The sequence below is a fragment of the Dendrobates tinctorius genome, unplaced genomic scaffold (genome assembly GCF_039654945.1).
Source record: "Dendrobates tinctorius isolate UK_male_01 unplaced genomic scaffold, ASM3965494v1 ptg000311l, whole genome shotgun sequence".
NCBI classification, from domain to species: Eukaryota; Metazoa; Chordata; class Amphibia; order Anura; family Dendrobatidae; genus Dendrobates; species Dendrobates tinctorius.
The window spans coordinates 28,918-42,593 of record NW_027361978.1 but is presented as its reverse complement, the minus strand read 5'-3'; the positions used below and the strand labels follow the sequence as shown (position 1 = coordinate 42,593).

The following is a 13,676-nucleotide window of genomic DNA, read 5'->3' as shown; positions in this document are numbered from 1 at the left end:
TTTTCGAGTATCAGGTGCCGGCACCGCCATCAGGGGCATATCTACAGCATTCTATATTGCTGTAGATAAGCCCCCGATGTAACCTGAAAGATAAGAAAAAAGAGAGTTAAGATTATACTCACCGGGGGGGGGGGGGTTGGGTGTCACGGTCCGGTCCGGCGCCTCCCTTCTTCTAACGATGACATCCTCTTCTTCCCTTCCTGTTGTGGCTCCTGCGCAGGCGCACTGCTCTGCCCTGTTGAGGACAGAGCGGAATACTGCAGTGCACAGGCGTCGGGAAAGGTCAGAGTGGTCCGTCACCTGCGCACTGCAGTTCTTTACTCTGCCCTCAACAGGGCAGAGCAGTGCGCCTTCGCCGGAGCAGAGGGAGAAACAAGGAGGAGGAAATCATCGTATGAAGATGGGAGGATTTCCGGACTGGACCGCGACACCCACCGCACCCGTCCCCCTCTTTTTTCTTCTCTTTCAGGTTACATCAGGGGCAGATATACGGCATTACAGAATGCAATACAGAATGCTATAGGTAAGCCCCTGATGCCAGTGCCGGCACCTGATACTCGAAAAATGGGGTGACAAATTCCCTTTAACCTAGAGTCACCAACTCATATACACTCAAACAAAAAAGGAAGCACACTGTATATGAGTTGGTGACTCTAGGTTAAGCACCTATTCACACTATGTTTATGCTTGGATGTGATGGTCAGCATTTTAAAATCTGTATTCATTAGCCTTCTGACTGAGCACTCCACCTGTTAGCCGCAGGCGTTTTTAATCACAGCAGGGCCACCACACCTCCACAGACATATAGACTTCAGTCTAAGGAGAGGATTTACATAGGTTCCCATTCAGATGAAGACTTCAGTCTAAGAGAGGATTGGCATTAGATAGGGTCCTGGAAAACAAGAAACGCCTTACCGTGGCTTCCAGGTACACATAAATTGGCCATTATATGCACTAAACTTTCTCAATTTTTCATATTTCTAATGCAGTAATGCAATTCATTTTTTCATATTTCATGTTTGCATGTTATAGCGCTACAGTGTACTTCCTTTTTTGTTTGAATGTATATGAGTTGGTGACTCTAGGTTAAGCACCTGTTCACGCTATGTTTATGCTTGGATGTAACGGTCAGTTTTTTTAAATTTGTACCTCTACATCAGTCTGGAGTCTGTGGAGTTCTCTCCACATTTCATCTTTCCCTTGGTCCCCATGCACTCCGCCTGTCTCTGGTTACCTTGCACAGACAGCTCAGCGATGGTGCGGCTGCCCTCCTTCATCTCACAGATGTAGACGGCGTCATCGTCGGCAGTCACGTTCCGGATGGTCAGTCGGCGGATGGCTCCTTCCTCCTCGATGTTATACTTGCTGCTCTGCTGGATTTGGGTCTCTTCCTTGTACCAAGCAGATTCGGTGATGGTGTGTGGGACCTCGCACTGGAAGGTGGCCGTCTCCTTCTCCCTCACCTCCAGGTCTCGGAGTTTAGATCGGAAGGGAATCCTGGGCTCTTTAAGAGAATAAAGGAAAGGGTCAGACACCGGAGGATCGAATGTGTGCGGAAGAAGAGTCAGAGGTGCTCAGTGTGGCGAGCAGGCTGGAAGACCACTGACTGGTGTCACGATCAACAGAGACTATAGATCTGGAATCTATGTGATCCTAAGGGGCAGCACAAGGAAAGACCCCACTGACAGAATGTAACCTGAGCTCATCCCACCCCTGAGGAGCCACTGACAGGTGTCATGGATCCAGAGACTATAGATTAGGAATCTACATGATCCTAAGGGGCAGCACAAGGAAAGACCCCACTGACACAATGTAACCTGAGCTCATCCCACCCCTGAGGAGCCACTAACAGGTGTCATGGATCCAGAGACTATAGATTAGGAATCTACATGATCCTAAGGGGCAGCACAAGGAAAGACCTCACTGACACAATGTAACCTGAGCTCATCCCACCCCTGAGGAGCCACTGACCGGTGTCATGGATCCAGAGACTATAGATTAGGAATCTACATGATCCTAAGGGGCAGCACAAGGAAAGACCCCACTGACACAATGTAACCTGAGCTCATCCCACCCCTGAGGAGCCACTGACCGGTGTCATGGATCCAGAGACTATAGATTAGGAATCTACATGATCCTAAGGGGCAGCACAAGGAAAGACCCCACTGACACAATGTAACCTGAGCTCATCCCACCCCTGAGGAGCCACTAACAGGTGTCATGGATCCAGAGACTATAGATTAGGAATCTACATGATCCTAAGGGGCAGCACAAGGAAAGACCTCACTGACACAATGTAACCTGAGCTCATCCCACCCCTGAGGAGCCACTGACCGGTGTCATGGATCCAGAGACTATAGATTAGGAATCTACATGATCCTAAGGGGCAGCACAAGGAAAGACCCCACTGACACAATGTAACCTGAGCTCATCCCACCCCTGAGGAGCCACTGACCGGTGTCATGGATCCAGAGACTATAGATTAGGAATCTACATGATCCTAAGGGGGCAGCACAAGGAAAGACCCCACTGACACAATGTAACCTGAGCTCATCCCACCCCTGAGGAGCCACTGACCGGTGTCATGGATCCACAGAATGTCACGATCCATCTTTGGATCCGTGGCAGATCTGAATTCTCACATATAAACTTTTTTCCTTTCTGGCAATCGGGGATTAATATCAGTTTTTTCCCCCCGGTGGCCGCTGGTGTAATTACATGGCTGTTTAGTTTGCTGATGCAGGTGGTGACCACTCCCACCTTCCTTTAAAAGGTCACCTGATGCATCAGCTGACTGTTGGTTATACAGGTCCTTTTGGATACCAACCGTGCTGAAGACAGGAGGTTGCTGGTGAAGTGGTGCTTCAGCTGAATGCTGTGATCTGGTGCCTTACTCTGCTGTGCGGTGCATTGCAGCAAAGAAAGCTAAGTGTGCTATTTGTTACACTGTTCCTTTTGCTGTCTATCTATCCTTACCTTGTGTTGTGTTAGTGCAGCGGTGGGACCAGTGTCTTCACTTGCCAATTCCCTATTTAGGGACAGGAGCAGGGCAAGCGAGGGCTCAGGTATCCTGCTCGGCGACAGGTTGAAAGAACCTGTATAGGGACGCTAGTAAGAGCAGGGCACAGCCTCAGGAGAGTGCAGGAGGTGTCCATTTCCCTGTTCCCTAATGCAGTGCCCACCGTTGTTATTGTTTCCCCGGTGTTCCCTTGTTTGTTTTACCATTTAGTGACCCACCAATTGTTGGGTCGTGTCACACAGGGCCAGTCACCTCGTGACACAGAGACTATAGATCAGGAATCTATGTGATCCTGATGTGAGAGTCATATGTGTGTAGTGTTGTCACAAACATTTACTGCTCTGCCCTCTGCTGGAGAAATATGAGAACTGCAGGTCCACCGCTGCTGGGTTTGTTCTCTAATTATGCTGAAGAATGTGTAGTCTGGAGAAACTGAAGAAACCAGGAGATAATTTCAGGATTATCCCAAATCTTGGGGCTGTTACTTATGGATTTATCTGCCCCGATAACGAGCGCTATGACCTGGACACTCAGACCTGGTTGGGCCATACAGGGGGCTTCTTGCTTTGGTTGGGTGTGTCTGGTAGGGTAAACTAGCACCATGGAGGGGCTTTCAGATTACTGCAGTGGGGCCCCCTCCTCATTAGCAGCATGGTAATGTCTATTTCCAGCACGGCCTGCAGGTGTTGAGCACATGCTCCGTCATTGGCTGTGCTGTATAACAGACTTCCCCCGAGGTGCTCCGGCCCATACAGTCTACTGCCCAGTGATGTGACGTGGGGTCTTATCTGGTGGGCAGCCTTTCCTTACTGTCCAGGCTGGCATTACCGGCAGAGCCCCGCGCTGCCTCATTGTGCATGACCCGTGACGGTCGGAGTCATCCCCCTGTACAGCACCGCTGATCCGATCGTCCTGAGGCCGCTGGTGACTCAGACATAACTGTGACGTTATTATTTCCAGTCTATTCTTACCCCGGGGATTACGCTGGATGATCTGGATGTCGGTCAGAGAAAAGTCTATATATAGGCAGGATCCCGGCGACAACAGGGAGCGGCGGCGGCAGAGTCAGCGCTGTGATATCCTACACCCCGAGAGCGGGCGAGGCCGGGCACCACACGTGTACTCATCCCCCCCAGCACATGCCGACTGACCGGCCCCGAGCTGCCACACTGAGCACCACGCTCCATCCACGCGTGTCTGCGAGGTTTAGTGTCCCAGCACAGGACACGTGTATACAGTGCCGGTATATACACCGGAAATCCTCATCTCACAGCGATCACCCCTCACATGTCACCAGAATCTGGGCAAACCCAAAACCAAAATATTTTCAGGGGAAAAATAAAAATGAAGATGCAAAATCACACGATTGCATAAGTCTGCACACCCTACTCTAAGGCCGGGTTCACACTTGCGTCTGGGTGCTCTGCACAGGGCTGCATACTTCTTCCATTCAGAACCGCATAGATGTGCATGTGTCCTGCGTACCTATCTTTAACATTGGGAATGCAGGGACATGCATTGTATGCGGATGTGTCCGCGTGCGTCGTTTTGACATGACCGCCAACCGCATGGCAATGCAACATGTATACAACGCATGTCCCTGCATACCCAATGTTAAAGATAGGTACGCAGGACGCATGCACATCTATGCGGATCTGAAGGGAAGAAGTACGCAGCCCTGTGCAGAGCACCCAAAACGCAAGTGTGAACCCGGCCTAACACTTCGTTGCAGTAAATTTCTAGCAGCATTCCGTCTTTTTGGATCAAGGTCATCTCCTGTGTACAGCGCCCTCTTCAGGACACCACAGATTGCGGGGACATCTCCTGTGTACAGCGCCCTCTTCAGGACACCACAGATTGCGGGGACATCTCCTGTGTACAGCGCCCTCTTCAGGACACCACAGATTGCGGGGACATGTCCCGTGTACAGCGCCCTCTTCAGAACACCACAGATTGCGGGGACATCTCCCGTGTACAGCGCCCTCTTCAGGACACCACAGATTGCGGGGACATCTCCTGTGTACGGCGCCCTCTTCAGGACACCACAGATTGCGGGGACATGTCCCGTGTACAGCGCCCTCTTCAGAACACCACAGATTGCGGGGACATCTCCCGTGTACAGCGCCCTCTTCAGAACACCACAGATTGCGGGGACATGTCCCGTGTACAGCGCCCTCTTCAGGACACCACAGATTGCGGGGACATCTCCTGTGTACGGCGCCCTCTTCAGAACACCACAGATTGCGGGGACATCTCCCGTGTACAGCGCCCTCTTCAGGACACCACAGATTGCGGGGACATCTCCTGTGTACGGCGTCCTCTTCAGGACACCACAGATTGCGGGGACATCTCCTGTGTACGGCGTCCTCTTCAAGTTACCACAGATTGCGGGGACATCTCCTGTGTACGGCGTCCTCTTCAGGACACCACAGATTGCGGGGACATCTCCTGTGTACGGCGTCCTCTTCAGGACACCACAGATTGCGGGGACATCTCCTGTGTACAGTGTCCTCTGCAGGACACCACAGATTGAGGGGTCATCTCCTGTGTACGGTGTCCTCTGCAGGACACCACAGATTGAGGGGTCATCTCCTGTGTACGGCGTCCTCTTCAGGACACCACAGATTGCGGGGACATCTCCTGTGTACAGTGTCCTCTGCAGGACACCACAGACTGCGGGGACATCTCCTGTGTACGGCGTCCTCTTCAGGACACCACAGATTGCGGGGACATCTCCTGTGTACAGTGTCCTCTGCAGGACACCACAGATTGCGGGGACATCTCATGTGTACAGTGTCCTCTGCAGGACACCACAGATTGAGGGGACATCTCCTGTGTACGGCGTCCTCTTCAGGACACCACAGATTGCGGGGACATCTCCTGTGTACGGCGTCCTCTTCAGGTCACCACAGATTGAGGGGACATCTCCTGTGTACGGCGTCCTCTTCAGGACACCACAGATTGAGGGGACATCTCCTGTGTACGGCGTCCTCTTCAGGACACCACAGATTGCGGGGACATCTCCTGTGTACGGCGCCCTCTTCAGGACACCACAGATTGCGGGGACATCTCCTGTGTACAGCGCCCTCTTCAGGTCACCACAGATTGCGGGGACATCTCCTGTGTACGGCGCCCTCTTCAGGACACCACAGATTGAGGGGACATCTCCTGTGTACGGCGTCCTCTTCAGGACACCACAGATTGCGGGGACATCTCCTGTGTACGGCGCCCTCTTCAGGACACCACAGATTGCGGGGACATCTCCTGTGTACAGCGCCCTCTTCAGGACACCACAGATTGCGGGGACATCTCCTGTGTACGGCGCCCTCTTCAGGACACCACAGATTGCGGGGACATCTCCTGTGTACGGTGTCCTCTTCAGGTCACCACAGATTGCGGGGACATCTCATGTGTATGGCGTCCTCTTCAGGTCACCACAGATTGAGGGGACATCTCCTGTGTACGGCGTCCTCTTCAGGACACCACAGATTGCGGGGACATCTCCTGTGTACGGCGTCCTCTTCAGGACACCACAGATTGCGGGGACATCTCCTGTGTACGGCGTCCTCTTCAGGACACCACAGACTGCGGGGACATCTCCTGTGTACGGCGCCCTCTTCAGGACACCACAAATTGCGGGGACATCTCCTGTGTACGGCGCCCTCTTCAGGACACCACAAATTGCGGGGACATCTCCTGTGTACAGCGCCCTCTTCAGGACACCACAAATTGCGGGGACATCTCCTGTGTATAGCGTCCTCTTCAGGACACCACAGATTGCGGGGACATCTCCTGTATACAGCGCCCTCGTCAGGTCACCACAGATTGCGGGGACATCTCCTGTGTACGGCGCCCTCGTCAGGTCACCACAGATTGACCCTTGGGATCAGGTCTGAGCTTGGCTGTTGCAGAACTTCCATCTTCTCCTGGAGAAGCCGTTCTTTTTGCTTTGCTTAGGGTCGTTGTCGTTGGAAGGTGAAATTCCTCATCTTCAGCTGTTTAGCAGAGGCCAGAAGGTTCTGATGTAGAATTGTCCGATATTTGCTCTGTCCATAATCAGCTCCTCCTTGAATAAAGCCACATTTCCAGTTGACAAAAACCAGCCCCAGAGCAAAATGCTGCCCCCACCATGCCTCACTGTGGGGATGAAGATCTTCTGGTGATGTGCGTTGATGGCTTTTGAAACTGTGGCCCAAGAGCTCCCCCTTGGTCTCATCAACAAGAACATGTTTCTGCTTCTGGACAATCTGATGGAGATTTTGCGGAAACATAGTTGGACTTCAATCATTCTTTCTGTAAGAAAAAGGCTTCCGTCTTCTCCTCTGACCCCACAGGCCAGATATATGAAGAGTACAGGAATTTCTCGTCACATGTAGGATACAAACAGAGCCGGCCAGAAATTCCTGCAGCTCCTTTAATGTTGCTTTTGGCCTCTTACAGCCTCCAGCACCAATTTTCTTCTTGTCTGTTCATCAATGTTTGAGGGACGTCCAGGTCTAAGTAATGTCACTGTTGTGCCAAATGTCATCCCCTTCTTGATGATGTCTTCACAGTGTCCATGATATATCTAATGCCTGGAAATATTTTTGTCCCTTCTCCTGAAAACTTTCCACAATGAGATCCTTTGCTGTGTTGTCAGCTGTTTACAGGGATATAATCAAACAAAGTGCCAGGTGCACTACAGTATACTAATTAGATAGACGACACAAAAAGAAACAGGCTGCTACAGAATGCATGGAGAAAAGGACATGACCAATGCATATAGATTGTGCCCACCTGAAGTAAGACCTGTGAAACAATGCTTTATGGTCACAAAACCACAAACATGATTAAAAACATGATGTAAGACCCCCGACCATCTAGGGAAGGTCCACCCAAAGAGGCGCTGATAAACACTCAGTGCATCTAACAAAGGCTGACAGCAGAGAAGTGACGCTGCGAATATGGAAACATGCAGGGGTGTGACGTGACCGAAGAATCCAGAGTCCTTGAACGGTCAAACAGGTGAGGAACAAAGTCACTGCCTCAAAATACATGAAGCTAGTAAAGGAAAAGAGGCCAACGGGTGCTCCCAATAATGTCTTACAGGGGCCAGCCCAAGTATGGACCCCGTATGAAGAGCAAGGCGGACAAAACCAAAACCCCCCCACAGTCCCTGCTGTATATGCGGGATCAAAGCAGAAACCCGGCACTAAGGAAAAGAGGGAAGGTGGTGAGGAAGCTGCACGGCAGCGACGCGCGTGGAGTCTCCACACACCCCCTCCATCCCACATTGCCGAAGAGGGTCGCCATCTTCCGGGACTCCCGGGCATTGCCTCTAGGCGGTCTCTGGACAACCTCCTTCATGTGGCACGCTTGGGTCTCTTTGGTATTGCAGATTCTGCTCACCATTTATTCCTCTTTGGGTGTCGGACCTTCCCTAGATGGTCGGGGATCTTACATCATGTTTTAATCTGTTATTAATCATGTTTGTGGTTTTGTGACCATAACGCTTTGTTTGACAGGTCTTACTACAGGTGGGCACAGTCTATATGCATTGGTCTTTTCTTTTTCATTGGTCAGCTGTTTACACAGCAGAAGATGTCAGGAGAGTCGTCCGCGAGCAGTGACCCGATCTCACTGTGAATGACGGCGACCGAGGGCTGACAGCGATGTAACATGATGGGAAATGTGACGGAGCACAACCACAGCCCCAATTAGGAGGGTGCTCACACTTATGCAACCACATTATTGTAGTTTTCTTATGTTTGTTTTCACCTCAGACTGATTTCAGCTTCTTACTCAATGGATCTCTACAGATTATGAGCGGCATTAAAGGTGTAACATGTTCGGAAAAGATTTTTCTTACATGACAAAAGCCTGGCATTTATCAGGGGTGTGTAGACTTTTTATATCCACTGTACATACACAATCCTGATATCCAATCAGAAGAACCAAGAGAGATCAAATGGTGAATTTTGCTCCTTTCTCTCAGAAGGGGCGGGGCTTAGGGATTCTGGCCAATCAGTAATTACACGGGAATCCACTAGTAAGACATGAGACTGTTTCCTGCCCTTGCCATGTGGAATAATGGTGCTTTCTTCTGCCTGGGACCCCCCGTGTCCAAGCTCTACACCCCCTATGCCCACACTCCTTGACGATAATCAGGATCCACCACATTTCTGAAGGAATGTGCTTTGTATAAGTTATGGTGAAGATTTTATAGGGTTTTCCTTACCCTACAAGGCTGTCTTTCACTTCCCTACAACCCCTCCATAGTCGCCCAGCTGCACCTCGTTGCTAGTTAAAAAAAAACAAACAATTGACCGATGGTGTCTATGGACCTTTCTGTGACCCCTGGAAACTCCACCTCGGACATGGCTGAGGTCTCCTCCACAGATCCAGCCCAGTCTAGTGTCAGGACACTTGGCTCACGGCATCGGAAACTGACCCTTTGCACATGAGTCACCCTAGGGCTCAGTGGCTGGCTCTGTGGATGACGTAGGCCCTACGTCGTAGGAGATGCCATTCACACCAATCAGTGGGCTTTCATGGTCCAGAGACTGGCATCAGGCTGATCGCATCAGGCTGCTCCCGCCGTCTACTAACCTCCCTAAATCTGACATTTCCCTCTCCGTGGGTGGCAATATAATAACACCCTGGCAGCAGGCACGCTATCTGGGTGTTATGTTTGACACCAATCTCTCCTTCACATCCCATATACAATCTCTTGCCAGCTCTTGCCACTTACACCTAAAGAACATCTCTAGAATCCGCCCTTTTCTCACCATGGAAACAACAAAAACCCTCACTGTCACCCTGATCCACTCCCGCCTGGATTACTGCAACGCTCTATTAATTGGCCTCCTCGTTACTCGACTATCCACTCTCCAGTCCATCCTTAATGCAGCAGCCAGGGTCATCTATCTGGCTAATCGGTACTCGGACGTGTCCGCTCTTCGCCAGTCGTTACATTGGCTGCACATTCATTATAGGATCCAATTCAAAGTACTTGTTCTCACCCACAAAGCTCTCCACAGTGCGGCACCCTCCTAATCTCCTCCCTCATTTCTGTCTATCGGCCTAACCGACCGCTGCGCTCTGCAAACGACTTTCGACTAACCTCTGCACTAATCCGTACCTCCCACTCCCGACTCCAAGACTTCTCCCGCGCTGCGCCAATCCTCTGGAATGCTCTACGCCAAGAAATTAGGACTATCCACAATTTGCATAGTTTCAGGCGCTCCCTCAAAACACATCTGTTCAGAGCGGCCTATTATGTTCCCTAATCAAAGTCATTCTATGTGTAAGTGTGCGAGCGTAGCCCATTCACTATCTCCATCCATCCCTCACTCCCTCAAGATGGCTGGACCTTCATTGTATATACACCATTGTAAATACACACCTGTATTCTGTATCTCCCCCTCCTCACTGTAGAGTGTAAGCTCTCACGAGCAGGGTCGGCTTATTTTACGTTAATTACTGTATTGTTAACGTTGTTACTTATGACTTATGTTTGGAACTGTTAAACTGTAAAGCGCTGCGGAATATGTTGGCGCTATAGAAATAAAGATTATTATTATTACCGCAGTATTGGGGCCAGCAGAGACCTGTAAGGAGCAGTAGCTGCCACTCACCTTTGACTATGACCAGCACGGAGCTGTAGGTCTGGCCCGCCAGGTTGGACGCGGTACACGTGTACAGTCCATTGTCAATCTGTTTACAGAATAAAATCTTCAGCACGAAGTTCTCCTGCTCGTCCTCGTACACCACGTGCCTCCGACCCTCGGAGATCACTGCTCCATCCTTCTTCCACACAATCTCCGGTTTGGGTTCACCAGTGACGAAGCAGCTCATCTTGGCGTGTTTCCCCTCTGTCACAGTGCAGGTCCGGGTGAGGACACTCATGGTTCCTTCACGGTTTATTTTGGGTGTAAGCGAGGCAGCCCTTTCATAGTCCAGAGACAATCCCAGACCGGCCAATGTATCCAGAGCTCCGTACCCCATAACGTTTGAGTCATAGGAGCCCATAATGGAAAGGTCTGATTTCCGTATCTCCTCGCGACGTTTCTGGAGGTGAGACAGCAGCGAGGCAGTTTTACCGTATGAAGACTCCACAGCGCTGGTACTGATGACATTGAGATTGCTATAAGAGTCAACTGACAGTGAGGCAGAGGCCTTGGCTTGGCCGACAGAGTTCTCTGCACGACAAAGATAAGTTCCACTGTCTGAAAACCGAACACAATGGATGCGCAGAGAGCTGGACCCCCCCTGGGACTCTACACGTAGTTGGTTGGAATCGGCAGCTGTTCCCACCTGTCGGCCATCTTTCTCCCAGGTTACGACTGGTGATGGGTGGCCCTGTACCCGACACTGGAAGGTGGCGTCTTCTCCTAGGCCCACTTGAGAGATGGTCGGCTTCAGAATAAAGTATGGAGCACACTCCACCACGGCGCTCTCTTCTCCCACCTTCACTGTGACAGCGGCGAATGCCTCCCCAATGTTGTTGATGGCTCGGCAGATGTAATGACCACTGTCCTCGAAAGACAAGTCGTAGATGGTCAGCTGATAGAGTTCTCCATCTCGCACCATCTTGAAGCGACCTCCAGTTGCGATCTGGAGTTTATCCTTCTCCCAGGTGACTGTGGGCACAGGATTCCCGATAATCTGACAACTCAAGGTGGCATCTTTACCCACTGACATCATGAAGGCTTTGGGCCTGGTGAGAAAGCGCGGCACTCCGCTGAACAAACTGGAATCCATTGTGATATCTAGAAAGAGATGAGAATCATTAGAAGGAGAAACACAAAACAGAGACCGATTCGGGATCAGATATCAATAGTATAAACTCATGAGAAAAGTCTCCGCCATACTGCACCTATAGGAAGCCAAGAACAAGGCCCAGAGGCAGACTCATCACTGCAGCTCTGGGGGTAAAGGAAGGCAGTAAAAGCAGGAATAATACCGCAGGTGAGGAGGGAATGGAGAATATCAGCATCGATGCAGCAAAGAAAAGAGTTACACTTATTACAGTGATTGGCTACCGTAAAGAACTAACAGAGGGATAGAGACCAAAGAGTACAGACAGGTACCAGCCCAGACGAGACCGAACACGGGGACCGAGCGCAGGAGGAGACCGGACACGGGGACCGAGCGGAGGAGGAGACCGGACACGGGGACCGAGCAGAGGAGGAGACCGGACACGAGGACCGAACAGAGGAGGAGACCGGACACGGGGACCGAGCAGAGGAGGAGACCGGACACGGGGACCGATCGGAGGAGGAGACCGGACACGAGGACCGAGCAGAGGAGGAGACCGGACACGAGGACCGAGCAGAGGAGGAGACCGGACACGAGGACCGAACAGAGGAGGAGACCGGACACGGGGACCGAGCAGAGGAGGAGACCGGACACGGGGACCGATCGGAGGAGGAGACCGGACACGAGGACCGAGCAGAGGAGGAGACCGGACACGAGGACCGAACAGAGGAGGAGACCGGACACGGGGACCGAGCAGAGGAGGAGACCGGACACGGGGACCGAGCAGAGGAGGAGACCGGACACGGGGACCGAGCAGAGGAGGAAACCGGACACGGGGACCGAGCGTAGGAGGAGACCGGACACGGGGACCGAGCGCAGGAGGAGACCGGACACGGGGACCGATCGGAGGAGGAGACCGGACACGGGGACCGAGCAGAGGAGGAGACCGGACACGAGGACCGAACAGAGGAGGAGACCGGACACGGGGACCGAGCAGAGGAGGAGACCGGACACGGGGACCGATCGGAGGAGGAGACCGGACACGAGGACCGAGCAGAGGAGGAGACCGGACACGGGGACCGAGCAGAGGAGGAGACCGGACACGAGGACCGAACAGAGGAGGAGACCGGACACGGGGACCGAGCAGAGGAGGAGACCGGACACGGGGACCGATCGGAGGAGGAGACCGGACACGAGGACCGAGCAGAGGAGGAGACCGGACACGAGGACCGAACAGAGGAGGAGACCGGACACGGGGACCGAGCAGAGGAGGAGACCGGACACGGGGACCGAGCAGAGGAGGAGACCGGACACGGGGACCGAGCAGAGGAGGAAACCGGACACGGGGACCGAGCGTAGGAGGAGACCGGACACGGGGACCGAGCGTAGGAGGAGACCGGACACGGGGACCGATCGGAGGAGGAGACCAGACACGGGGACCGAGCAGAGGAGGAGACCGGACACGGGGACCGAGCAGAGGAGGAGACCGGACACGGGGACCGATCGGAGGAGGAGACCAGACACGGGGACCGAGCAGAGGAGGAGACCGGACACGGGGACCGAGCAGAGGAGGAGACCGGACACGGGGACCGAGCAGAGGAGGAGACCGGACACGGGGACCGAGCAGAGGAGGAGACCGGACACGGGGACAGAGCAGAGGAGGAAACCGGACACGGGGACCGAGCATAGGAGGAGACCGGACACGGGGACCGATCGGAGGAGGAGACCAGACACGGGGACCGAGCGGAGGAGGAGACCGGACACGGGGACCGAGCGGAGGAGGAGACCGGACACGGGGACCGAGCAGAGGAGGAGACCGGACACGGGGACCGAGCGGAGGAGGAGACCGGACACGGGGACCGAGCGGAGGAGGAGACCGGACACGGGGACCGAGCGGAGGAGGAGACCGGACACGGGG

General features: G+C 52.9%; 1 protein-coding gene across 1 annotated transcript in view; it reads right to left on the bottom strand.

Moving 5' to 3' along the window:
* OBSCN (obscurin, cytoskeletal calmodulin and titin-interacting RhoGEF) overlaps window positions 1–11,765 on the bottom strand; it is a 636,219-nt gene extending 624,454 nt beyond the window's left edge. Inside the window, exons 1-2 of the mRNA XM_073561015.1 lie at window positions 10,636–11,765; window positions 1,235–1,504 (exon numbers count right to left, since the gene is read on the bottom strand). Coding sequence (XP_073417116.1) covers window positions 1,235–1,504; window positions 10,636–11,761 — 1,396 coding nt within the window. The 5' untranslated portion in view covers window positions 11,762–11,765. The remainder of the gene's footprint in view (window positions 1–1,234; window positions 1,505–10,635) is intronic.
* Window positions 11,766–13,676: the final 1,911 nt, after the last annotated feature.